The sequence below is a fragment of the Hydra viridissima genome, unplaced genomic scaffold (genome assembly GCF_058129835.1).
Source record: "Hydra viridissima isolate aposymbiotic clone 2 unplaced genomic scaffold, HvirCarnegie_v1 scaffold_4, whole genome shotgun sequence".
Lineage (NCBI taxonomy): Eukaryota > Metazoa > Cnidaria > Hydrozoa > Anthoathecata > Hydridae > Hydra > Hydra viridissima.
In genome coordinates this window covers 7,429,741-7,457,223 of record NW_028324303.1, presented here as the reverse complement: position 1 = coordinate 7,457,223, position 27,483 = coordinate 7,429,741, and the positions used below count along the sequence as shown (strand labels likewise).

The 27,483-nt window shown below is 26.2% G+C and overlaps 2 protein-coding genes across 16 annotated transcripts in view; both read left to right on the top strand.

Moving 5' to 3' along the window:
* The window catches only part of LOC145182797 (histone-arginine methyltransferase METTL23-like), a 64,702-nt gene extending 40,792 nt beyond the window's left edge, over positions 1-23,910 (top strand). Inside the window, exons 2-7 of one of the 2 annotated variants that reach the window (XM_090084661.1) lie at positions 4,538-4,636; positions 8,570-8,674; positions 12,458-12,695; positions 20,771-20,855; positions 22,186-22,322; positions 23,746-23,909. In XM_090084661.1, the coding sequence (XP_089940787.1) occupies positions 4,556-4,636; positions 8,570-8,674; positions 12,458-12,695; positions 20,771-20,855; positions 22,186-22,322; positions 23,746-23,777 (678 nt within the window). In that variant the 5' untranslated portion in view covers positions 4,538-4,555 and the 3' untranslated portion in view covers positions 23,778-23,909. Of the gene's footprint in view, positions 1-4,537; positions 4,637-8,558; positions 8,675-12,457; positions 12,696-20,770; positions 20,856-22,185; positions 22,323-23,745 lie in introns of those variants that run through there. The other variant, XM_090084662.1, reaches the window with a different exon arrangement.
* Positions 1-27,483, top strand: part of LOC145182799 (DNA helicase MCM9-like) — a 169,116-nt gene that overhangs the window by 40,792 nt on the left and 100,841 nt on the right. For 3 of the 14 annotated variants that reach the window (XM_090084632.1, XM_090084635.1, XM_090084639.1), the window contains exons 2-3: positions 25,660-26,055; positions 27,007-27,245. The exons of 6 other annotated variants lie outside the window; for them this stretch is intronic. In XM_090084632.1, the coding sequence (XP_089940758.1) occupies positions 25,671-26,055; positions 27,007-27,245 (624 nt within the window). In that variant the 5' untranslated portion in view covers positions 25,660-25,670. Of the gene's footprint in view, positions 1-21; positions 544-3,898; positions 4,237-25,659; positions 26,068-27,006; positions 27,246-27,483 lie in introns of those variants that run through there. 5 more of the 14 variants (XM_090084634.1, XM_090084633.1, XM_090084643.1 and 2 more) reach the window with 5 other exon arrangements.

Below are 27,483 nucleotides of genomic sequence, written 5' to 3'. Positions count from 1 at the left end.
TGCATTAAATATTTCTTTTAGACAATGTTTAAAATTTACAAGTTAGTGCTACTTATTGGTGTGTGTTTGGCATCTATTTTTTGTAAGAGAGTGCATGAAGATGAGTCATTGTTCTCTGCCTCTAATACAAATATTAAAATTTCACTTGAACATGCATTTGGTGTAAAAGATTCATTTAGTCCAAGAGGAAAAGTAGTTGTAAAAACAAATCGTGCTAGTGCTTCTGCCACTCTAACTGAAGAGTTTTCTTTAAATGAGCTTGATTCAGAAAAATTAGCCACTTTGGTGGAAGAAAATGGGTTATATTTTATTCGAACATCAGCTCAAATTAAAGATGGTGTTGCTGAAAATTCACCTTATGTATCCACATTTGCAAAAGCCTGTTATTTAGTTGGCTCAGGAATGAATGAAAGAATCACTATTTCTATGGATAATGAAAACAATATTCTGGGTTTAGGATTGGTTTCTCCATCAAGTGTTTGTGTAAACAGTAGTAACAAAAGGTTTAAAAGCTTTAACTCAACTATGCATTTAGTTCAGCAGGTAACTAATTACATGAATATGTGTTTAATTACATTATATATATATATATACATATATATATATATATATATATATATATATATATATATATATATATATATATATATATATATATATATATGATACAAAATTTTTGAAATGAAATTTTTTTTTCGAAAAAAGTTATTGAGATTAATCTTTTTAAATTAATCTTTTTGATAAAAAGCTACAATTCCAAAATTTAAGGGGAAAACATCAATATTTAGAGGTCACTCATGCCAATTGAAGTTATTATCAGTTTCCTATACTACTATAACAATATTTAATTTTTTTCTCAGTAAGAGGTACATTTTTATTTGTCTTATCTGCAGCAGCAATTTTCTGTAATTTGATACAAGCTGCAGTAGGTATTGTTTCTGTTGCTCATCATTAGTATTTTGTTGTACTCTATCATTAGTTTGACACCTCTCTCAGCCATCTTTAACTGTCTTTTTACTAGTTAGATGTGTTGCAATTCAGTAACTTTTTGTTAGCCAGTCCTCAATTTTTTTTTTAATTAGCCAATCCTTAACATTTTTATTCAGAAATAATGATAAAGTTCCTAGTATGTTGAAAAAAAGACATGATGTTACAAAATCTAAAAGCTCTTTTCTTTGGTAAAATCAATTTCTATCTGTTTTCTTGTGAGGGGTTGTATCATCTTTCTTTTCATCTGATGACTAGCAATATGATTGAAGAAAGAGAAAAAATTAGTTCTTCTGATAGGTACCAACAATAGTTTTTGAACTTTTGCTAACTTTTTAATAGAAACTTTGTATTTCCCAAAAAAAATTTAAAAGATAAAGAAAATTTTTAGATGATTATGTTGCAATAGGAGCTAAAAGTCAATATTTGATATAAAATATTACAAAAAACTTACTTCCACTGTTGCTACAAGATTCATACAGCAGGGATTCTGAGGAGGTAAGTTTGGTTTATTTGGCTCTTGACTTTGATCACATCACTAAAATTTATGATTTTCATACTATCCCAAAGTTTGACATGACATCATGCAAAAAGCATATACTTTTATGAATATGCTTAAAAAGCATTTTATGGACTAGCTATAGATTTTATATGGCATTAGTTGAAAGCTTTCACTTTTGTGCAATATTTTGTAAAGCTTCTTTTTGATTTTTTTTTAATTAACATTAAACTGTTTTTGTCTCTTGCAATTGACTTTCGTAGCCATTCTTTTCTTTTAATGAATTGCTACATATCAATATATTATTACATATTAATATAGTATGCAATTAACACATGATTTTGGTATATTGATAAGCCCTTATATCACTGTCTGTAAAAAAGTCAAGTTAATGTTTTTGGCAATTCCTGAGAAAAGCCTTTGTGGTAGTACAATTCTTTCCTTCTTCTTTTGAAAGAAATCACTGTCTTTGAAACAGATTTGAAATACTGGCAGGGTCACCAGGTGCTAGGTTCAGTTTTTGCTGCTAGAAATCTTTCTGTTTGTACTTTACCCTGTCCTTTTTATTGATTACTTAATTTTAATATTGGATGATCCAGTGATTCTTTTTAAATGTTTAAAAAGTTTTTGTAAACAATTAACTTTCATTCTGCACTTCAATTGCAACATTCAAAAATGCCTAACAGGTAAAAATCATGAAGATTATCACAAAACTGTGAGTATTCAAAGATAACTGGAAAAAATAAAAAATAAACAAATTGGGTCCAGAGTATGGTTTAAAGTTTTTGTAGTGCATTGTTAACTAAAGCAGCAAACATTTGTTAATCTATTGAAAAAAAAATTTCATTTTTGTTTAACCTTTTCAGGACCAGTGATACTTTAAAGCATCATTGAAATTTTACATGGTCAAATGCAATGAATTTGATTTTCTTTCAGGGACTCTTGGGGGTTAACCTTGTGGTTGCTTTGTTTTGCATCTTTGTGCTCTGACCTGTTTCTTTATCTCTCTTACTACCATTCATGTGTTATAAATTTTTCAATTCTGTTGCAGAAATAAACTCAGATTTAGCTAAGATTTCAAAGTCTATGGTTCATCAACTCTATTCTAAATATGGCATTTTCAAGAAAATTGATGAAATTTTTGATGACTTAGACTCAGCATTAGAGACACAGACTGGTGATTTGGATCTCTCCTCAAGGTGTGAAGGAGATTAAAATTTATTAAATTTCATCTGCAAATACTCAGAAAAAAGATGCTGTTAAAAAATGGAAAAAGAAATCTCTCTGCATTTCACAATACAGTGAGAATATAGGATCTGTGGACAAAGTAGACATGCAGAACAACTTATTTGGATGTCTACAAAAAGCAAAATGGTACAAAAAGTTGTTTTTCCTTTTTACTTGATATTGCATTGCAAGCTCTTATGCTGTGTACAGATGAAAAACATGTACTTTCAGAGTTCCATATGCAACTTGCTCAGGAACTCATTGAAGAATATGGGTCAAAATAGCTACAAATAAAAGACAGACCATCAACCGATTGTCCACTAGGTTTCACTGCTTATCACTTGATTGATTTTATTCTGGAGATAATATCAAGAAATGCTGTTCTGTCTGTAGTCATAGAGTCAAGTGAGAAAAAAAAGAAAAGCAACACAAGGTCCAGATTGTCTAGGTTGTGATGTTTCACTGTGTAATCTGTACAGTTTCAAACAATATCATACTTTGAAAGCCTTCTGATATTCACATTTTAATAAATCTGGAAAAAATAAATCATTTTTAAAAAATTTGTAATTTTTGCTCCAAATTAAACTAGTCCTGAGAGGGTTAAAATGCTAACTGTATTTTAAGTACTTGGAGGTTTTTAATAAGAAAATATTCCACCAATTAGAACAAATCTTTTTAATTTGGAATCATTTTCAAAGAATTCATACTGAACTGACTGTGTAGTTACTATCTATTCAGATTTTTTATATAAAAGTGTATCTACTGTTTATGTTATTTAACAGAAAAACTATTTATTTTTATACTTTTTATTGTTTTGTTACTTTACTATATGTGTATGTTAATATTCCCAAGGTGTCTTCTTGGGAATCACCAAAAGTATTAATATTTTTGTAATTGTTCTAATCTTTATAACAATACATTAACACTTTATTTATTACTCAATATTAATAAATGTAAATTATATCATAATAAACTAATTATTAAAATCTCAGTAGTTTAAGTAAGAAATGAGGTATTATTATTTTTAAAATTAAATTTTTTTTCTGGTTATGAGTTTTAAAGCTTAATTCACTGTTGACATAAAACATTTACTTAAGAAACATAAAATGGCCTATAACAAACCTTGTATGTTTTGTATTAATTGTACCTTGCATATATGTTAAAAATAATTTTTTTGATCCTTAGGTGGCAGGTGCAGTTCCAGATACACAGTCATTTGCTAAAAAAAATAGTGAGGAGAAATCTGATACAGGAAATGCAAAAGTCGATGAGAACAAATCATTTATTGGCAAATATTGGATGTACATATTACCAGTATTTCTTATCTTACTTTTAAGTGCCCAGGCAGAACCACCTGCAGAAGGTGGTGAATAAATACATTTTGATTTTAAGTGTGCTATAAATACAGATGTTATCATTAATGAAAGAATGCAATATTCTATTTAAACTGACTGTTTGCTTATTGGTATATGTGCATTTGCTGATAGCAAAAGCTTATTTGCTAACTTTTTAATAGAAACTCTCTCTCTTTATATATATATATATATATATATATATATATATATATATATATATATATATATATATATATATATATATATATATATATATAAATAAAGAGAGAGAGTGAGTTATTATAATTGATATTACATTTCAAGATTCAAGAGATATGTTGTTATCTTTTTTGATGTAAGGTTGTAACTTCTAAACATTTACTGTATTTTTTTTGTTTTAAGTAGTTTTTTTTTGTAAACTTAATTTAAAAAAAAAATAGAATGCAAAGATGAGCTATAATTTTTGTGTTAGTAATTTAAGTCCATTTAGATTTACAAATATATCTAAATGCAATCAAGCAGAACATTTGTATTCAATTCTGATTCTGAAAATGCTCGTATCAAGTATCTTGAAGTTGTTATTCCAGAGGTAGATTTTTTTCATAGTTATTCATAAATTTATGTTTTTTTGTAGTTTAAAAAAATTGATAGTTCATTCTTTGGTAAAAATGAATTTAAATTTTATGTATTTATTAAAGAGTTTCATGCTTACACTAAATGATTTCTAAGTTTAAACTTATAGTTTTAAATTGTATCTAAAAAAAAGGATAGTAAGTTATTTATCTTTATAAACTTAGCTAATTAGTTTCTTTGCATTTACAGAAACATTTCTGTTGTAGTGTAGAATATAGTGCACTGAGTACCTAATATATTTTTTGAATTTAATTCTGGGTGATAATATCCTTTACAAGAAAAGAGTTCAAAGCAATCATAAGTAAACTGTCTTTTCATCCCTTTTTCACAGAATTGAAGTTGAGTACTTAAAAGAGGAAGATCACTAGTTCAAATTTAACTGGAACACTGGTTGTTATTTGAAAGGGGTGGTTAAAGCAAGATGATATATAAACATTTATGCAATGTTTAGCTAAAAAGCTCATACTGTATTGAAATAAACAGAAGTAAGATAAGTAAAATCCCTAAATTTGAGTGTCCTTAGATTAAAAATAAAATCCCTAAATTTGAGTTAAAATTACAGTTCAAAAGTTATGGATGTTTAAATATTAAGTATATGTTCCAAGATTTTGGATTTACATTGTTCTCATAACAAACATTTCTAGCAGTCTGATAGTTATAGAAAATGGTACCTGGTTATTTTCAAGGAAGAGGAATTCAAAAATCATAGTTAAAAAAGTAGTTACACCATAACTACCCTTTTTTATCATTAAGTCTAAAAGTAGATTGTTTAAATTAAAGCAATATTTTGATTGTGTTTCAAAGAAATTTATTATGAACTAAAGTAGCTATTTTAATAAAGAAATATAAGAATAAGAATAAGGCTAATAAAAACTGTTAACATTTTGTACAACATGGAGGTATATTTAAAAGCTGTTTGCAGTAGTATTGAAGTTGTCACTGATGATGTCATGTATTCAACCTGATTGCATTATAGGAACTATTATTTTGTTATTTTATTTGAAATAGGTATCCAGTAAATCATTAGTAGGTGGCCATGTCTTTATTAGACCATGTTGGACCATATTGGACCATATCTTTATTGGACCATGAGGATGCAACCCACCAAAAAAATCATACTTGCAAGCTACAAGTTTGAATGGTACTATGTCATAAGTAGCCAGCTGTTGATTTCAACTCTGCCACTATATAGTCACTGAGAGTTAGTCTTTGGGTGATAATCTGTGGGCAATCTGCACTCTCCCATTTAGTAGATATGAGTTCTTCATGTTCATTTAAACAGTTTCTTAGGGCTTCAGATCCAGGACAATTCTTGCATACATTTGTTTTTAATGGGATCACATATACAAGCTGTGCAATAAGATATTTATAAATAAAGTCCGATTTCACAGCGTTTAAAAGTAACACATTGTTTTGATGGTAGGTGAAAAAATACAGAGTGTGTGCATGATGTACCTGCACTGTTACACTAATTTGATTTAAAATCCAATCTTTGGGAATCCAATCTTTGTATATGGATGTTTTTTTATAAACATTTTTATAAACACAAGTTGCATAACAGTTGCTTTTGCTGGTATTTTTCAGTTCTTTTACCTACCCTAACAAAAAATTATTTACCTGGTAAAAACCTTAAAACCTTGCTGTCGTGTTAAAAGTCTGCTACAAGACTAATTACAGCATGCAACATTTATTTACTTTTTTTAAGTTTGGTTTTGGAAAAAATACCACATTTGTTCTTTAGTTTTCTGGACACTTAAATAGTCTGCAGAAAATGCCAATATCTAAGATTCTGGAGCCAATGTTGATATTTGTATTTTGATTTTAATGTTGGAATTCTTTAACTTCTCTTTCATTAACAATTTAAGTCTGCCTAAGTAATTGGGTTTAGTTTGCAAATCCTTAGGTATATACTTTTTAATATTTACATCAAATGCTGCTACATCCTCATTCAAAAACATCAGCTAATATTTCTTCAATTTTTCTAACAATTTTGCTAATTTTGGTCATTACACTATTTAAACATTGGTGTTGTAACTCCTCTCAGTTTTTCAAAAGGTGCTTCTGAGACTTCAAGTGAAGTCTCCAACATTGGTATAGAGCAGGTAGCTTTGAGCCGTGGAGTAAATGAATCAGTGCATACATCCATAAAATCTTTCTCATTCTTATTACAAACAATGACAGTATCTATATAACTTCCAACCAGACATTACTGTTACATTTCCCACATCAATATTTTTTTGCTCTTCTCAAAGTAATAACAATCCCTTCTAAACAAAATAATTGATCATTAATAAATTAATTTAATTCTTTGATATTAAGCTTCATTCTCTTATCAAAATTATCTATACAAAAAACTTGTCCATAATTGTATTTGTTCAAAGTATTAGCTTAACTAAAATTTTGTCACTTAGAACTAATTCAGTTCTAAAAAAAGTCATAATTCTTTGTTATTCAGAGGTCTGCCAACTACTCACAAATGGACAACAACATTTCTTATTATACTAAGTCATTGCTTTTTTCTAACACTCTTCTAAACATCAACAGGTGATGATTACAAATTAAAAATAACTTATCAGGCAAATTAAAGATAACTTATCAGATTAACTACTCAAGGTTAATTTATGATATTCACTGTTCAAAGTTTGTCAAAAATCATATATTTCCTTTATCTTCAGTACTTAATTAAAAATGAAAGTTTAAAGTATAACCTACTTTTATTGAAGTCCAAACACAAGTACATCTTTCTTTACATATAATCTTTAACTTAGTCTAAACCAAATTGAATTTTTTTTTAGTGCCAGTATGTTTAAATATTCTAATAACAATATTAATATGAATTTCAAACTATAAATATACCAACATGTTAATTAGAGTAAATATCTTGATATGTTAAGTAATTATCAATGTTGTAAGGAAACTAATGCAGCTTCCTTACAACATTGACTGGTCTTTTTTCACTAGCAAATGAACTCAAGTTTTATTCTAAATGTACCATAAACTTCTTACAGATGAAATTCTTATGTAGAATTTTAACACAAACAATACAGTTATCATACAAAAAATTAGTGACCAAAGCCCTTTGAAAAGATTTGATGAGAGGGTTTGAAATGAAGTAACTAGATTATGAATATTTGGCTGTTAATATAACTTTTTTTCTGTTGTTTGTTTTCTTCATTGCCTTTACAAGTATTTTACATTGGTTCTTTAACAAAAACATTCATCTAGGACAAATGTGTTGCTTGACTTTGCTTGAGTTTTTTTTTTTTTTCAACATATTCCATCTGTGTAGTCTTTTTTTAAAAAAGATTCTTTTTTTCTTAAAAGATCAAAATTAATCAGTACCAAAAATCTAGATTTCTGCCAATATAGATTTATTTATATATACCCAAGATATTATAAAATTTTGTTAACAAGTGTTTCTTTGGAATTTTGGTTATTTTTAACTAAAATTAGCACCAAAACTCACTTGTATTTATCAAGATGAGACAAATTTAAAAAAGATCGGAATCTAAACAAAATTAAAACCGCTGGGAACTAAATTAGTTGCTGCTATTGTTCTCTAAAGAAAACCTTTTAAATTATTTTTAAAAAAGGAAGCAAAATTCAACTTCTTACTTGTTCTTTTATATAATAAAATTTTAAAAGTCATATTTCCTTATTTATCAGTTCTAAGCAAATGTACATTTTGTAATATTCTGCATCCGACTAAATTTTGTATTTCTAAATATGTATCAAAATATTCTAAGTTATCTATTGGATAAAATTCTTAATTTAAGGAATGTCACTGTTAATATAAACTATGAGTTTTGATTTACTATATAGTTGTACTTTAGGCATATTTGTCAGTATTTAGCCAATACTTGTAATTTTTCTTATTGATTGAGAAAAGGTGAATATACCCAATCATGGAATGTTTACATGGCCTTCTGCTCCTTTTCTTGCTCATTATCTATTTGTTAATCAATTCAAGCTGGAAAATAAAACTGTGCTTGAGGTATGCTTTTTTAAACTTCATTATTAAAAACATTTCTTGGTATTCATTTTAATGTATTATATTTACTGACTAACATTTTGAAAAACTTTTTTTGTTGTGAAATTCACTGAATAAATGCATAATTCAAAGTTACTTTTTTGACTTCATTTTTAGATGTTAATATCTCCTAAATTACTTTAAATAAGCTTATCAAAATGTATTGGTAACTTACCTTAAGTAATTTAGCTATAGTGCATGCAATTACACACAGTTTTCAAAAGCACAAGTAAAACTCCTGATGGAGACAAATCTATTTTTTGAGTTATATATGATTTATATTAGAGAATTTATTTAAGTTTCTGTTCATTTATATTGCAAATTTCTTTTAAACAAATGTTCATTTAATATAAAAAGAAATGTTGTTTAAAGGAGAATATCCCTCAGAAATATTAAATTTTTCAAAAAAAAAAAAAAAAAAAAAAAAAAGAAAAAAAATTTATCTATTTTTATTCAAAATTTATTAGAGAATCACAATTTGAAAATCTTTAGAAAACTAAACTTTACTGAACCATTATATTTTAATGGTTGAAATTTTTAATTTGTTTAAAAAGCTCTCCAAATATATATTTTTATGATACTGGAAACAAGGTTGTTAAGAAAGGTTTATCATTAAATTCTATTTCCCATTATTCAGAATATCTGTAACATTAAAAGCAACCACTAGATTTCTCAATTTACTTTTAAAAAAAACTTCTTAAAAGTAAGTTGTCATCTTAGAGTTACATTTATCATTCTATAATTTTAACCTGATATTTTAAATGGGTAAAGAATGTGTTAATTTGTTATTCAATACAAAAAGAAAAAAAGATTTTACAGGAAAAGGTTTACTGTAGGTAAAAAAAAAAAAAATCAATAACCACTACTAAAAGATTCACAGAACTTAGTAGGTGTATCTTTTTCCAAGGTACACCCTATTAGTACTTCTTTAATGATTTCTGATTAAAAAAATTATATCTAGATGTAGGATAATTGATAGTATTGTATTAGCCATTATTATTTAGTTACTATGTTGTCCAGAGTGTAAAATTTGACTAGATTTAGCTGGAAATACAAAAAAAATTTGGACTTTCCACCTCGATCATTATATTCTGTCAACTTGGATATGATGATGAATTTTATACACTCAGGAAATGCAGTTCTGAAAGAAGTAGAGCTTTTGATATAAACCAAAGGTCTGTTGATGCAATGTGTTCATGTGAACATGGCCATACTGTTTTACAAAGATTCTGTTATCTTATGGACCTTCTGGCATCAAACACTCAAACTAAAATTGTTCAAAAAATTGCTACTAAAGTTGATGCTATTGCAGTAAAAACAATATGTTGAAGTTAAAATTATAAAAAAAAAACCAACATACTGCTGATGAAGATAATTTAGTGAATACTAATGTTTCTTGTGATGACACATGACACTGTTAAGGTTTTTCCTCATACAATTGTGTTTATACTGCAATATCTATGATGAAAGGAAAAGTTTTGGATTGTAAAATATTATTCAAATATTGAAAACAATGTTTGTTGAATGAAATGAAAAAAAACACAGATTCTGGCGTGTATAAAATGTTAAAAAGTATGCATCTTTATAACCTAAACAATACTGGCCCATCTACTGTTATTGAGGTTGCTGGAGCAAAGTCCATTTTTGAATGGTTGATTGAAAAATATCATCTTTGCTGAAATGAGTTTTGTGGTGGTGGAAATGATAAGGCATTTTCATCAGTAAAAAGAATATATGGTGATACACTGTTTCCAAAATTAGAGTGTTTTCGTCTTGTGTAAAAAAAGTTTTGTTTAGAAAATTGAGAAAATTTGGAAAAGAAAGATATCTAGATGGTAAGGAAAGACTTACTGATGCAACAATTGACAGATTGCAAAACTAATGTGGAATTACAATTAAAACCAAAAATCAGTCTGTTAATGAAATACCAGTGCAATACTTGCTTTATTTTTTCACGTTGATTCCTCAAAAGAAAACATCACATATACTGTCCAAAAGGTGAAAAAAGTTGCTGCCAGCATAACATTGATCAAATGCATCCCAATCAACCTTCTCTCTATAAACCTGGCCCTGGATTGCCTTGTGATAATATAAGCTACTGAAACCAATTTTTAAAACTCAGTTCTAATGAATTGCTTTCAAAATGCATGCATTGAAAAACTCAGAACCAAAATGAGAGTTTTGATATGATGATATGAGATTGATTTCCAAAATCTAAATTTTGCTACATGTTACATTTAAAATTTGCAGCATTTGATGCTATTGTAAACTTTAATGTGGATGAAAATCATCAGTTATGACTTTTGAAAAACTGAACATGATTCCTGGAAAATTTGTTATAGATGGCTACAATAGCAAAAATATTTCCTAAGCTTATTTCTATGAGTTTATTATTTTTCTATTGAAGTTCAATTTTCCACTTTCATGTAAAGTTGTTAAGAATAGTAGCTTTCTCATTTAAGAAAATCTAGCTAAAATGGAAAAAAATTATAAAGACATTTTTTTAGTTTCTAATGAGCTTTTCTTCTGAACATTATTTAGGTACTTAATTAGCATTTAAAAAGGCTTAGTAAAACTGATTGTTTAAGAAACTTTTTTTTAAAGGAAAGTTACTTACAAATTAACTTAATAGTTAATTCTTCATGTTATTTTAAGCAATATTTAGAATGTTTGAGTAATCAATAACACTCAATAAGCAATTTTAAAAATTATTATTGTAAAAAAAATCATACATTTTGTGCGTAGTATTATAATGAAAAATCAAAAAACACTCTCATCTAAAAGTCATTCCACCTATGGAGCTTCATCTTCTTCTCATTTAGCTGAGTTATTAGCAAAAGTAGTCTTCTTCACTAGACATTCAGCTGAGTTATCACCATGATTATAGTATGAAGAGAATGACTGTTATTCGATACTGCATATTGATTTATTTTTAAAAACATTTAGGCATAGAAATGCAAGTAGACTATTCAAAAAATCATTAAGTTCAAAACATCCTATCTGGCTGAGCCAAAAAGGATGTTTTGTGGTGCATGCTATGTTTGTTCACATCAAGGGCTCTAATAACTACAAAATTTCTTGCTTGGACAAAGATGGCATAGAAGCTGTGCATCAGGACTTTCATCAATGAAGGAAAAGATACAAGTAGCAAACTTAAGAGTTTTATTGTAGACTATGTTAAGCATCTTTAAAAAATAGTTAATAAAATTAATTTCTTAATGTTGAGGATTTTTGTGGTGTCCTTAGCTTAACTGCATATTAGCAAATTTTGATTAAATACAAAATGTACATAATATATTTGTGCAAATAGAATATGGCAATTTATTTGTCAAGAATTTTTTATTTTTTATACGTCTTTTTATTTCCAATTTTAACTTTTGATTTAGAAATAAGCGTTTTATAGAACTATCAACAGGAAAAACTATCATTAAGGAAAAAACAGCAGTATTTTATGAATTTTGCTATTTAAAACCTTATAAATTGGCAGCTGTACAAGATAACTGCTTCATTTATTATTATTTATAGGTGTAAACATTAGTTCAAACCCACAGTTTTTTATTGATAAAATGAATATGGTTTGGATTTTACAGCGGTTTAGAATACTATAACTGTTTGATTTTAAAATGTGATTTTTTTAGACATTAGGAAATGCTTTTTTTCATCTGATATTGTTTGTGCTCTTGGATATACTTAAAAATGCACTAATCTATTTTTTGACAATCTTGTTTTTTAATTATTTTTTTATAGCTTGGTTGTGGAACTGCACTGACTGGTATTGTTGCTGCAAAGCTTAGTTTTCATGCTTTTTTATCAGATAATGGCCAATACAAAAGTTCTTTGTTTTGTTGCAAAAAAAGTTGTTTACTTAATGGTGTATTCAATGCGACAATAGTTCCCATAACTTGGGGTCGATTTTCACCACAGCTACTAAAAATAACTTCTGTTGATATTATTCTTGGGTCAGATTCTTTTTATAATAAAAGTGGTAATAAAATTTTTTTCGATTTTAGGCCCTTTTTTTTTCTTCTTAATATATGTTGTTGTAGCAATTTCTAAAAAACAAAAACTATATTAAACATTAATAACACAAGTCAACACAATCTTTGTTGTCTTAAGTTTGAGAGTTGTTTTTAGCTAATTTTATAATATGTAAATGCTTCGTAAATTCAAGGTAATTTACTAAATTGTATTGCTCAATATCATGATGTTTAAAGGCAGTTTTAAATTTGACAACAAAATTTCACTTCCAAGGTTTTCACTTTAGTTCATGTTTCAAACATCATTAGTAAAGTATAAACCTTGAGTTTAGTAATGGTATATTTTTAAGTTATAATATACGCTGAAAGTGGTTATAACTGATGAAAGAAATTTAATGTCTGAAATTAAGAAGCATAAAATAATACAGGGTCTCCCAAAACTAATCTAATTTGTTTTGTTTATAGCTTCTAAACTAATCACTTTTTCTGCACTTTATTCTCAGGAAGTTAAACTCAAATAATTTTAAAATGGACAGCACAACAATGTGTTCTAATAGTCTTGATATATGCACAAAATAATAATTCAATTATTGGAACATAACATAAATTTCAATGATAATATCTGGGACAAAGTCTTTCTTTATCACCAACAACTTGGTGTAAAGTGGCTTAAATTGCAAACATTACAGGATTTGCTGTATTTTGTTATGGAGAATGTGATAAAAAGAACCCACAATTGTCACAATAAATGGGGCCCTTTTATTAGAGTTAATTTTCAAAAGTCAATGTGTTTATTGTTAACACTTTGTATTAACACTTTGTAAATCTAATAAAAGGTTATAGGTAAAACAAATCAGGTAATGAATTTTGAGACACCCTGTGCTACAGTAAAGATTGTAAAGATATACATATTTCACTAAAAAAGTTATTCATGGAATAAATTTTTGTTTCTGGGAGTATCTGGAATGAATGAATTGATTACTTCAACAATACCCTTTAAGCATATGCATATCTAATTGGCCTTGATACCCCTCCTCCATAACCTTAGTATTTTGATCAAAGTGCTTACCTTGTTTATCACTCACATGCTGGGAAGCATGTGAATGATGAAAAATGTACACGTTTTTTGCAGCATGTTAATGACATACTATTAGAATGTATGTATGTATGTATGTATGTATGTATGTATGTATGTATGTATGTATGTATGTATGTATGTATGTATGTATGTATGTATGTATATTTATATATTTCAATGGCTCCGTGCAAAATCGGACTATCTGCAATCTCCGCGGAAAACAAATTTGGCATATCTGCTTTCTCCGTATAAAACAAAATTGGCTTATCTGCAATATCCGCGTAAAACAAAATTGGACTATCTGCATTTTTGCCAGATATTTTTTTGGACTATCTGCGTTTTTCGGGTGCATAAATTTTTGGTTGTGTTTCTTAAAATATTTGAAGTTTTTTATAAAATTCTACAATTTTTTAAATAATAGCGATTATTTAAACATTTATTAATAGCGATTATTTAAACACAAAACCTTGATCATAACTTGATTAAGTTTGTGAGTAATCAAGTAGTTTTAGTTAAATATGTTAAAAATAACTTATGTTATTGTTAATAATAACATAGAATATGTAACAAAACATTGTTATGTTACATACTAATTGCTAAATTCATAATACATACTTTGTCAATTTTATTTAGTCTTGTTGTTGTGAGGAATAACTTTAGATCAAATTAAATTCTTGTTATGTTATGTTGCAATGTTGCTAAGTGGTCTTTATACGCAAGATCTGCATATAAATATATACAGTATGTCTGCCAAATCAGGGAAATGCCAGGGAATTCGGATATCTTCAAAAAAATCAGGGGATTATCAGAGAAATTAGGTTAAATTTTAGAAAAATCAGGAAAGATGAGTCTTTATCAAACTTATATAACTTAAATAAGTTGTATATAGTACACGCAATCTAAAAGTTTATTTGGCAGATAGCTTTATGAACTTCTCTTGATATATTTAATGTGGGTTGTATTATTGTTTATATTTTTGCAGTTGAAGAGCATTTTTCTAAACGATAAATAGGTAAATATCAAGGAAAAGCCAGGGAAATCCAACTTAAAATATTGGCAGACACCCTGTATATATATAAATAAACTATGTTATAGTATTCTATAAATAGAGTGCTCAATGTTCTTAAAGAGCAGAGCAGTAATAAATTAGTAAAAATACTTATCTAATTTTTTCTTCCACAACTTGTTTCACCATCAATGAGTAATCAGGAAGGTTAACAAATTAATCATTAGTTAACATGTTATATACTAACCTTATATATTTATAAACTTATCTTTCACCATCACTAGGTTCATCAGACTTCCTGATGAACCTACTGATGGTAAAACAAGCTGTCAAAGAAAAAACTAGATAAGTATTTTTGCTAATTTATATATATATATATATATACACACACGCATATATAAATATATATATGTAAATATATATATATATACATATATTTATATATACACACACGCATATATAAATATATATATATATATATATTTAGTAACTTAGATCCTAACTAACGAAATTATTGTGATATATGTGTGTATATATATATATATATATATATATATATATATATATACACACACATATATTTATATATACACATAAATATACACACATGCATATATAAATATATATATACATATTCATGTAAATAAAAATATATATATATTTACATATACACGTATATATACACACTCGCATATATATATATATATATATATATATATATATATATATATATATATATATATATATATAGTAACCTAGATCGTAACTAACAAAATTATTGTTATTAACCTATTTTTTTTCATAAACCAATCAAACTATGTGGAGTTTTCTCTGTTGTCTACTTAAAACCATTCTTTTTTGGAGATGCTACTTAACTGAACACAAACTAGTTAAAAACTCATGCATGAGTATTAAACATGGTTTCCAACTTTTCTTAAACTTGGTTTATCAATAATTAGGATCAAAATCCAACTGAACCTAAGGTTCAGTTGGATTTGAGCTCTAAATCATTAAACATTGGTTTAATGAGATGTCACCTCAACTGCAGTGATGATCAAAAAATTTTGGTCCAATTATATTTGATAATTTTTACATATCCAAGACTTTGGGATGTAATGATATATAAAAAGGGTTGTAGTTTTTTTACTATGATAGTAATAACTATGATACTATCAAAAATAGCTGTATTTTTTCTATAAAAGAATTTTAGAATTACCAAATAACAAAAAACTGCTGTTTTAAATAAACATATCCTTAACTTGCACATTGATCTGAATATCAGGCTTTTATTACTTTTACAGTATATCCAATATAATAAATCATCACATTTGTAATCGACAATATTAATTACTTGAATTTAAATTATAGTCACATTTAGGTAACTTTTTAAACTTTAGAAATTATAATTTAACATACAAACACAACTTATCTAAAAACATCTATAACTTTGTAGTCCTAACATATTTTTAAGATCTAACATATTTTATTTGACGATAGCAATAATACACTTGAACTAATTAATTTTTGAAGCTAAACAAAATAACTTGTTATTTTCACATTTAACCAAAACATGACTGACTGCTATATGCTATATAATATACCTATATAATATAGATAACACAGTAACACTACTTTTTTTTTTTCTGTTGAAAATAGACAAACTTGAAAAACACCAAACAATGTTTCGAATAAGCCTCTTAAAACTATAAAACGTTTTCTTAATCCAGCAGCATTTTAATTTCAAATTAAATTTGAATACATAAAATTGGTTTTGCGATCAGCTACACTTTGATCAATTCATGATGTGTATACGCTTACTAAGTTCAGACTTGAGATCAAAGTAGATGCAGACTGTTCTTATTTTAGCTGCTAAAATGATGTTCTAAAAATATTGTAAATTTTTCATTTGCATTAACATACCATATGTCATATAACTATTTAAAATGATAATAATAATAATAATAATAATAATAATAATAATAATAATAATAATAATAATAATAATAATAATAATAATAATAATAATAATAATAATAATAATAATAATAATAATAATAATAATGCTAATAATAATAATAATAATAATAATAATAATAATAATAATAATAATAATAATAATAATAATAATAATAATAATAATAATAATAATAAAAATAATAATAATGATAATAATGATAATAATAATAATAATGATAATAATAATAATAATAATAATAATAATAATAATAATAATAATAATAATAATAATAATAATAATAATAATAATAATAATAATAATAATAATAATAATAATAATAATAATAATAAAATAATAATAATAATAATAATAATAATAATAATAATAATAATAATAATAATAATAATAATAATAATAATGATAATAATAATAATAATAATAATAATAATAATAATAATAATAATAATAATAATAATAATAATAATAATAATAATAATAATAATAATAATAATAAAATAATAATAATAATAATAATAATAATAATAATAATAATAATAATAATAATAATAATAATAATAATAATAATAATAATAATAATAAAAATAATAATAATAATAATGATAATGATAATAATAATAATGATAAAATTACTACTAAACAAAATCAAATGTGGCAAGTGAAACTTTGTGTTTAAACTTAAACAGATTTATATCTCAGGAATAGATGGAAAATAATGCAATTACTGTCTTTTTATTAACAACTTTTATCATCAGATCTGCCATTTGTAGTGAAATCACATTTTGACAAGGCGCATAATTTTATGCAATAGAAACTTTGAAAGCTCGGAGAATGCAGATAGTTCAAAAATAAATCAAGCGGAAAATGCAAATAGTCCAATTTTGTTTTACGTGGAGATTGCAGATAGATCAATTTTGTTTTTGGCAGAGATTGAAGATAGTCCGATTTTGCGCGGAGCCATCGATTTATATATTTATATATACATACATGTATATATGATGTAAAAAATAGTTTCTGTAAATGAAAGCTTTTAAAGCTGTAAAACAATTTCTTTCCTTGAATAGTTTTGTTTACTTTTCTTTTTTCCATTAAAAATTAAAGAAAAAATATCTTAAGTTATATAGACAGTAATAGATAAATTGCAACATAATTTTTACAATTACACAAATCAACAAAATTCAACTTTTTCTGCTGTTTTAAAATTGAGGACTGATTTCAGATAATTTAAAAAAATAGTATCAGTTTACACATAGTATTAAGCCATGTGTGGAAAGTATATGTATGTATATATATATATATATATATATATATATATATATATATATATATATATATATATATATATATATATATATATATATATATATATATATATATATATATATATAAAGTTAGAGTCATTTCGAGTTCATGTTCAATATTTTAGCAAGTAGCAATTTTTATTTGATATTTGAAAAGTTTTCTTATTATACATTTAACCACAAATTTAACACACCACTTGTAAATTCAGGCCTATTTAAGAAAAATATTATGTATTTCTCAGATTTATCAATCACAAAGATGATAATTGTGTTTATTGTTTTGCCTTTTGTGGGTTTTATTCCATTTTCCTTATTTAATTTTGAAATTATAGCAGCTTTTCATAAGTAGCATGTTTTGCTGTAATTAAACCTCACTTCTAAAAGAAAAATATGTATTAGTTTTAAGTTGTTTGAAAAGTAGAAAAGATAACTTTTATTTAGGCAACACATCTGTTCACAATACAGTGTTTAAGACAAAATTTAAGTCAAGATGAATGAGTTGCAATTGTTACTTTGTCTAATGAAGGATTAACAAATCTGGAACTTGATAGAAGATTCGGAGTGTCTCATACAACAGACGGTAAGGTTCTACAAATTTTTGTAGAGACCAATGATCATGCTTGACAACATTGCCAAGTTAGACCATGACCTACTAATGCCATGGAGGACCGATATTTAATGCTTCGAGAATGGTTCACTACTGCGAGTCTCCAAATACAATTTGCTGAGGTTCATGGAACTGCTGTTAGTCAAGATACCATAAGAAGAAGACTTCGTGCTTTAAATTTACGACATTGGGCATTAGCTACTGGTCCCAGATTGTCTGTAGACTACTGAAGAAACAGACTGGCTTTTGGAAGGAGGCATAATAGGAAATATATGATTGGGGACAGATCTTATTTACAGATGAGTCAAGGTTTTGTCTTATAAGTTCTGATTGCTGCCTAAGAGTGTACAGAAGACCAAATGAGAGATATTTCGTTTGTAACATTTGAGAAACCACTTTATATAGAGGTGGCTCATCGATGGTATGGAGCAGAATATCTTTAACATCTTGCAGAGAGTTTTTTATTATTGATGGTGGATAGGCTTTTCAACAATAAATAGCAGACATTTTAGAACCTTTTGTGGTACCTTTTACACCATACATTGGTGATGGAATCCTTTTTATGCAGGATAATGCTAGACCACATACGGCACACTTTGTTACTGAATACTTAAATAATATTAGTATTCATGACAATTAAAATCAGTCGAAATGTATAAGTGGTGAGTTAATTTTGCAGTTAAGTGCATTTGTTTAAGTAGATTTATTTTACTTTATTGTATTAATATAATATTTCTTAATTCCCTAATTAATAAATTATGTAAAATAAAATAATGAATATAAACTTTAATAAGAATAATAAACATTATCAATTATACAAAAATGCCATAAGCTATAATTACAAATAAGTATGAAAGTGGTCCATGTAAGTTGTTAATGATAGACCCAAATAATATTAGGCAAGTTATTCAAAATTAGGGTTGAGAAAGGAAAAAAATGGGTTTTTTCATACAAGAGCAGATCCTGAAAAAAACAAGTATACTGTTTTTTGTTTTTTTTTCAGTTTTTTTTTTTTCAATTAAGTTTTTAATATATAAGTTTTATCCATTCATTATATCATTTTTTCACAATAATATTTATGTAAGATAAAAATCACATTTTGAAACAATTATTAAGATGTTTATCTCCATTTGTTTTCCAAGTATGGTAATAACTCAGAATATTCTAAAATTGTTCAAAAAATCTATAACCTTTAACTGTGAGTTAAAAACTATAGTGTAACAGACCAGCTCATTGCTTGTAGTCCAAGTTCAGACTAGAAATATATATGTGCCTTAAAGACTATAGTGCAACACACCAGCTCATTGGTTGTAGACCAAGTTCAGACTAGGTTCTTTGATATTTCTGCTTGTTTTTATTCATTGGATATCCTACCTTGCGGTGATAGAAATGTATCATGTAATAAAGCAAATTGCTTAAAAGGGTATTGCATATATTTGCTCTCAAAACACAAAAAGAACCCATGAAGACAGAACTATCTTTTATATGGAAAACTGTTCCAAAGGAAGCATATAAACTTTTTTTTGTTTATGGAGTAGCTTTCAAAATAATTAAGTGGATTGATAATGAGTAGCAACAACTCTTTTTAAAGGGTTGTTGAGGAAGCAGAATCTCTCATTTAGTATACAAAGTCATCTTAAGAAAATTGCAATTCATCTAAAGCTGTAGTAAACTTATTTTAATTTTATTGAAATATTTTAAAAAAATATGGTAACTGGACAAAAAGTTTCATTGAACTTTTTGGTAAAAGAGTTGCTGAAAATATTCAGGATAACCATCAAGTTCTGAACCTGTTATCAATATGGGTATATTCTTGAATCTGTCACCAATATGGGTATATTCCAGAAGAAATACTTAAAGGCCCTTAGTAGCAGTCAAAGACTTTTATTTACTATATTTTTTTAAATAGCACCCAAAAACCATTCACTTATTAGTATCAGTTAGTATCTCATTTGTTTTGATTTTATCATGTAGTCTTTAATTAGTTAAAGATGCAGAAATATTTAGATTTTCATTTCCTTGCAGATAAAATATTTTAATTGTATTTTTGTGATAAGTTTTGTTGTGCAAACTTTTGAATTGATTCTAGAGTGTCAAGTTTTTTTAATGGTTTTAGATTTTGAAGATATTTTATTTACTGTATCATTCTTCCTCACAAAAAATCCAAATGCTGTATTTTGGACAAGTTATCAGTTAAGAAGGTATATTTTAGAAAATGATTTTTCACAAAAATGGTGTTGTTACTTTTGTTCAAACAATTTTAGAAACTTTAATGAAATTCTACCTATTTTTAAATTTTACATTTTCAGCAAATTTTATATAAAATCTGACCATTAAGGGTACTGTGCAGTGAAACGGAAAATATGAAATATTGGTAAATGCCAACATTTAGATGGTGCAATAAATTATTCAAATCACTTATTGCACCACATAAAAGATTTTGCGTAAAGGTCTTGAATAAAACCTTACATCATTGAAATATTATTACACTATAAAAATTGCAATAGCAATAAATATTCTTAAAGCAGAAAAATTGTCTTACTCTACACAGTCATTGAACAGTGCTACTACCTTTTTTTCTAGATTTATGTCAATCTTTTTGCTGCCGTACTTTTGGAAACCCAATGAATTCCTGAGGTCAATGCTGTTTGTAAAGTGATATATTGTAAATCAATCAATATGTCATTAAACAATGAGTGCCATTAGGGCAACCAATATGATCCCAGATACTCAAGTCCAGCTGTAAAACATTCTTCATCCTTTATGGTATGGGGTGCTATAAGTTCCACTGGACATTGTGGACATAATTTTTTTCCTCAAGATGTAAGGATTACTGCTAAAAAATATCTTGAAATCTTTAAATTGGTGCTGCAATTAATGTTGATTAAAAACACTACTTACTTCCAGCAAGATGGTATCACACAATTGTCATATATATATATATATATATATATATATATATATATATATATATATATATATATATATATATATATATATATATATATATTAGGTTTTGCACATTAATGAAAATTTGCTAACAGTGTATTTAGACTCACTGTGGTACTGATATTTAGTTTCATTCATTTCACATATAAGTCTAAGTGTATAACATGTGTAATTGTGCAGCACTCTTTCAAGCATGCTTTTTCCCATTCTTTTTTATTGCAAAAGCAAAAGGAAAAACAAAAAAGCATTTTTTATGCTTGAAATTCCTTTTTTTTTTTCTAGATCACAGAATCATAATAACTACAATAATAAACAAGGTTGAAGTCTGAATATTATCAAATTATTATTTTTGGCTAACTTTAAATCCAACATAGCCATGTTATAAAAATCTTAAACTACAAAAATAAAAAAAATTAATCAACTTTTGAGTAAGTTATTTAAAGCAGTAAATTTTCAGTAAGTTATTTATAGCAGAATCTCAAAGCTATCATTTACTACTCCATTATAAAATGCTTAAAATATATTTAAACATTTATTTTGTCTCCTTCATTTATTTAAATTTATTTATTTATTTTTTTACAGTTGTGACTATTCAATTGAATGTTTGCTGTCAAAGTGGAATTTATGGGGGAAGGTTTTGATTGTTGATGATTTTTGTAAAAATGTTGATCTAATGGGAGGACTGAATGCTAGCCATGAATTACAACTATATGAGATACGTAATAAATTTATTTTGGAATAGAAAATTTCTATAAATCATTTTTCTTTTTATTCTATAATAGATAAAAAATTTTATGTATAATAGTAAATGATGAATATTTCATAACATTATCTTAATTATCATTAAAATGAACAAATTCGGTAAAAAAATTTATTATTAAAATTCTAAAGGTTTTTATTAACAACAATAAAAACACTAAAAAAAAAAAAAAAAATTGAAGCATTTTTTCATAATTTTTTCAGACTCAATTTAGAATATTGTTAAATTAAACTTTGGTCTCAACTCAAAGGTTTTTTGGGTTTGGGTATGCATATTTAAAATATCATGATGGACAGTCATGCTTTTAAATGATGCAGTGAAAAAGAATGTTTATTTTTCCTACCTATTTAAATGAATGAAAATTACTTCAGAATAATCCACCATATTCTTTTTTTTATTTCTATGCTTACCTGATGTCATTTAAAATCTACAATTTATTTTAAATATTTGACTTTGTCATCTTTAAGTTTGAAGATGTACACCTAAATATTTGTTCCTTTGCTAAATCTCAGAAGTTCATTAAGATACACTAACTGCCATAGACAAGTTGCAAAATAATTTAGTTATAAGGAGACCAGAAAAAGGGAGAAAAAGTTCTAAAGAAAATGCTAGAGATTTTACAGATAAGTTTGTTTCCATTTTCATTAAAGTTTCAATTAAAGTTTACTTTGCTATCTCAGGAACATTAGCAACTCAGCCAAAGTTAGAACCATTGAAAAAAAAAAAAAAAAAAAAGAACAAAAATGCCATCTCAGTAACAAATTTTTTAATGAAAGCAATTTATGGTATAAGTAGAAGAATGTGGAGATAGTTATCTATTGTTCTTAGGGATGGTTTGGTTCAGTCAAAAGTGTAGTTTTAAAATCATAGTATTTTTGTTTTAAATATTTAAACAGTATTTTTTTACATTAGTACCAGGGCTGACACATTTAATTTAATTTTATGTAATAATGTAAACAGTATTAGTTTATATTATTACATAGAACTAAATTAAATGTGTCAGCCTTGTGTAAAAGATTAACCCTGCACTATTTTAGCTTATAGTTGGCTTTTACTGAAGGTACATTTTAGTTTAGTGGGGTTTTAGTATTTATTTATACTTTTAGTGTTTTACTATTTATCTTAGAGGTGAGACTTTTAGATTCATTAACATTTTTACTTTGTTACACCACGAAAAAACCACTCCACAAAAAAACCACTCCTAGATAAAACTTATGTTCAATAGTCTTTAAAATCTCTTTCCATTTCAGTATAAACTCTTTAGATTATCCACAGCATTAAAATTGTTAAAGTTGTCAAGTCTTGTTCATTATTATACATTTAATGCTCAAAATAAATTTTGAAATATTAAATGGTTAGTGGCCACTATTTTTGTTTTTAAGGAAAATTCATTATCAATTGTTGTCAGTTCTGAGTCCTGTAACATAGAACCAAACCAAAATGAGGCTCTGCACATCTCTAACTGTTCTGTTCTCAAATTCAACTTTCTAGAGCAAAGTCAACAAAACAAGACTTGACTTACCAATTTTTTTCTAAACAAGAAATTCAAATCAAATCTGTCCTTGCAGCTCCCTTGTGATTCTTTTTGTGGTTTGTTGAATTAATGAAATCTTGTACATACTGGTAAAATGCATGATGAAGTTATTTTTCTTGTTATTCTGTGCTTAGAGTATTTTGTAAGTAACAAGTTATGGAATTCTGGTGTACAATCCTTTTTGCTCCTGATAAATAAAAATTTGTTTTACTGTATTTTTTATAGTATTGTTGCAAGTTGAATGTATTTTACATGCAAAGTATCGTCTATTGTACAATATTTTTGACATAAGACAACATTATGATTTTTACAAGAAAACAAGAAAATAAATTTTGTTTTTGTGCAAACATGTTTTGCTTTTGGTTGTTCCTTTTTCTTCTACATTTATGCATTTAAAAAAAAGTTGTAAATACTTAGTTAAAGAAATGTAATTAATTGGTTATTCACTACTCAGTGACTACTCCTTAAGAATTGAAAAAAGTACTGTCTGGTTACTATTGAATTATCATGTACAATACCTATTGTGCTAAGCTATATAAAATTTGCTATATCAAGATATAACTTCAAATGAATTGGGCAATTGCTAAACAATACATTAAGAAAAAAATAATTCAGTCAATATTCTTTTGTAAGGTGGAAAAAATAGCATATTTGGGGAATGTAGTTATAAAAATGTAGTTTAAGATTAGAAACCATTTTCTGCTACAGCAAAAAGTTGCTTTCCAAACCAGTTACCTTTCCAAAAGTTACCTTATTACCCAGGTATGCGTAATTTTACATTGTCTTTAAAAAAATCTTTTATAAATATTATATTGTTTCGACGGATTTCGAAATATACCTCTGGTTATACCATTAATTAAAGGACTCTTGAACACGTTTTACAATAAATAATAAAACATTAAAATCAAAAATTGTCAAATTCTGTACCAAAATTACTAAAACATTAAACCCACATTCAATCTATACCAAACGTATTTTGTGAATAACTAGAATGAATTAGAATTGGAATTAGAATAAGTATTAACGCTTCATATAGCTTAGCTTATTACTTCTGTTGTTGACATGTTTTTCTATTCAAATCTAATTCTTGAACTAATTTTATTAATTTATAATCACAGAAATTAATGTTTATATTAATTTAATGTTAATATTAATGCATAAATGTTCAGGAAAACTATTGTTAAAAAAAAACAAACAAAAGCTAAATATGTTAGTGCAAAATGCAATTTTATTTTCTTGTACTTTTGTTATTTTACTCCAACTATGTTTCAACAATCATTGAAAAAATCACTAAAGATTAAGAAACCAACTTCTTTTTCAGTGACCTAAAAATTTGCCTTTTTTTCAGTTAAAATAATGCTTTTATACAAATTTTATCTCCCATTAGTTTTCTAATGTGTATTGAAAGTTCCTAATAGTTTTTGAAGTTTGTTAATTATTTTTTCTTATATCTATTAAAAAATACTGATGTATATATTTTGAGATGACAAATTAGCTATAATTAGTTTTTTTTAGTTGCAACATTTAATCATATAGCTAGTTTTAAAAATAATAATAATATTCTCTTACAACTTTCCGTACTGATCTTGGTGTTGATAATTTTAACAATATTCTGTTTTAAACATTTTGAAAAATATTGTTTTTGTAAGTTTTTTATGAAAAGTTTATTCCTGTTGTGAATTTTTTCCTAACAATAAATGGTTTAAGTTTTTTATAGTTAAACTATACACCTAAAAATCATTCTTGCATTTTCTTTTTTCAGCTATAAAAAAAATGAATGAGTTAGACACATCTGAGGCACAAGCAGTTTTTGAAACATTTCTTGAGAAATACCATGAGAATGATATTCTTTGTATTTTGTTATCAGTTAGTAACACAGAACACTTCCCTATAATTGTTAACGCATTTGAGTTATTTGATGCAAATATGGACATTTCATATCAGTTTTTGAAACATCCGTCAGTACTTCTTCCTGTATTTGATAGTGCTGTTTACAATACACAACTTCAATTTAAAAGAAAGTTTGAGGAGTTGAAGTCAAGTCTGAGTATAAAAAGCAATTGCCATGTTAGGATTACAAATCTCCCAATCTGCCCTGAATTATCTCGTGATCACTTGCCAAAGTGCAAAGATGTTGGCTCATTTCTATCTGTAAAAGGCACTTAACTTTGTATTAAATACTTTTACTTTTATTGTCATTTAAATAAATTTAAAGTGTTATATATTTGTTATATATTTACATTTATTTTGTTTTTTTTATTTTTGTCATTTATTTGGACACCTACTACTGAGTATGTTTCATTTTTTAAAGACAAGCTTGTTCTTTTAATTTTATTCTTTTAAACTGACTTTTTAACAAGTATTGAGCTGATCAATTATGAAAAACAAAAGCTAGTCAGCTTTTCCAATAAGTCAGCAATCTTTGAATGTATGGTTTAAAAAAAACCTTCCAAAATTAACTTGTATGATATAAAAAAGCCTTTCAAAACTATCTTAATGTGCTAATCAATGATTATTTATTAACACTTTATATTAGTTATGAAAGGTTTAATTTTAATCATACTTATATGCTTTTAAAATGATAAAATAGAGTAAATATGTGAAAAAAGATGCAGAATGATATTATTGAAAATTTTTAGAGTTTTTCTATTTGAACTTTAAAATGTTACTTTTTAACAATAAAAACCTAGGTAATGAAATGTTAAATTAATTGAAATCATCATGTCAAATGTCAACTATACATACATACACACACGTACACAAATGTAATACATATATACATGCAAATACAAATGTAATAAAACTACTGTGGTGACTAATATCTTGAAACAAAATCAACTTGAATTCTTCCCAGACTTAACAACAAGAATGTTATAATTGACAAATTAAGTGTATTAAATTTCTCTTGAAACCTCAGAAAAGGCACTTTAGTTATCATCGTTTAAAGCATTCTCTCAGTTACCCTGTATTTTAAGTTAAAGTCTTGATTAATAAATAATTTGCAAAAGATTTTTTTTTGTTTATTAACTAATTAAAGAATGGAATATATATTATGACTATCAAATGTATTAAACAATTATTTTACTTCAAGCTTATTTCTTTAATTTAGGAACAGTAATTCGCTGCACTCTGACAAAATTACTTGAGTATCAACGTCAGTATGTTTGTGATAAGTGTCATCATGTCTTTGATCTGTCTGCTGAATTTGAACAAAATTACATTATTCCCAGACCTATAGTATGTCCTTCACCTGAAGGTTGTAATTCAATTAAATTTGTCATGTCAACAAAATCAGGAAGTGGAGCAAAGAAGTGTAAAGATTATCAAGAAATTAAAATTCAGGAACAAGTAATTCTCATAAATTTTTATTCTTCAAATACTAGTTATGCCTTAAGAACTTTAAAAATATATATCCTTTCTCACAAATATTATTTAGTAAATAAATATAAGAAACAGTCTTTATTTTTATTTGTTAAATTTATTCATTTGTTCATGGTCACTATGTGGATATTTCTGTAAGCTTTCACTGAATATTAAATGAAAGCAAATTTTTGTGGAAGATTTTTACAAATTTTACTTTATTTAC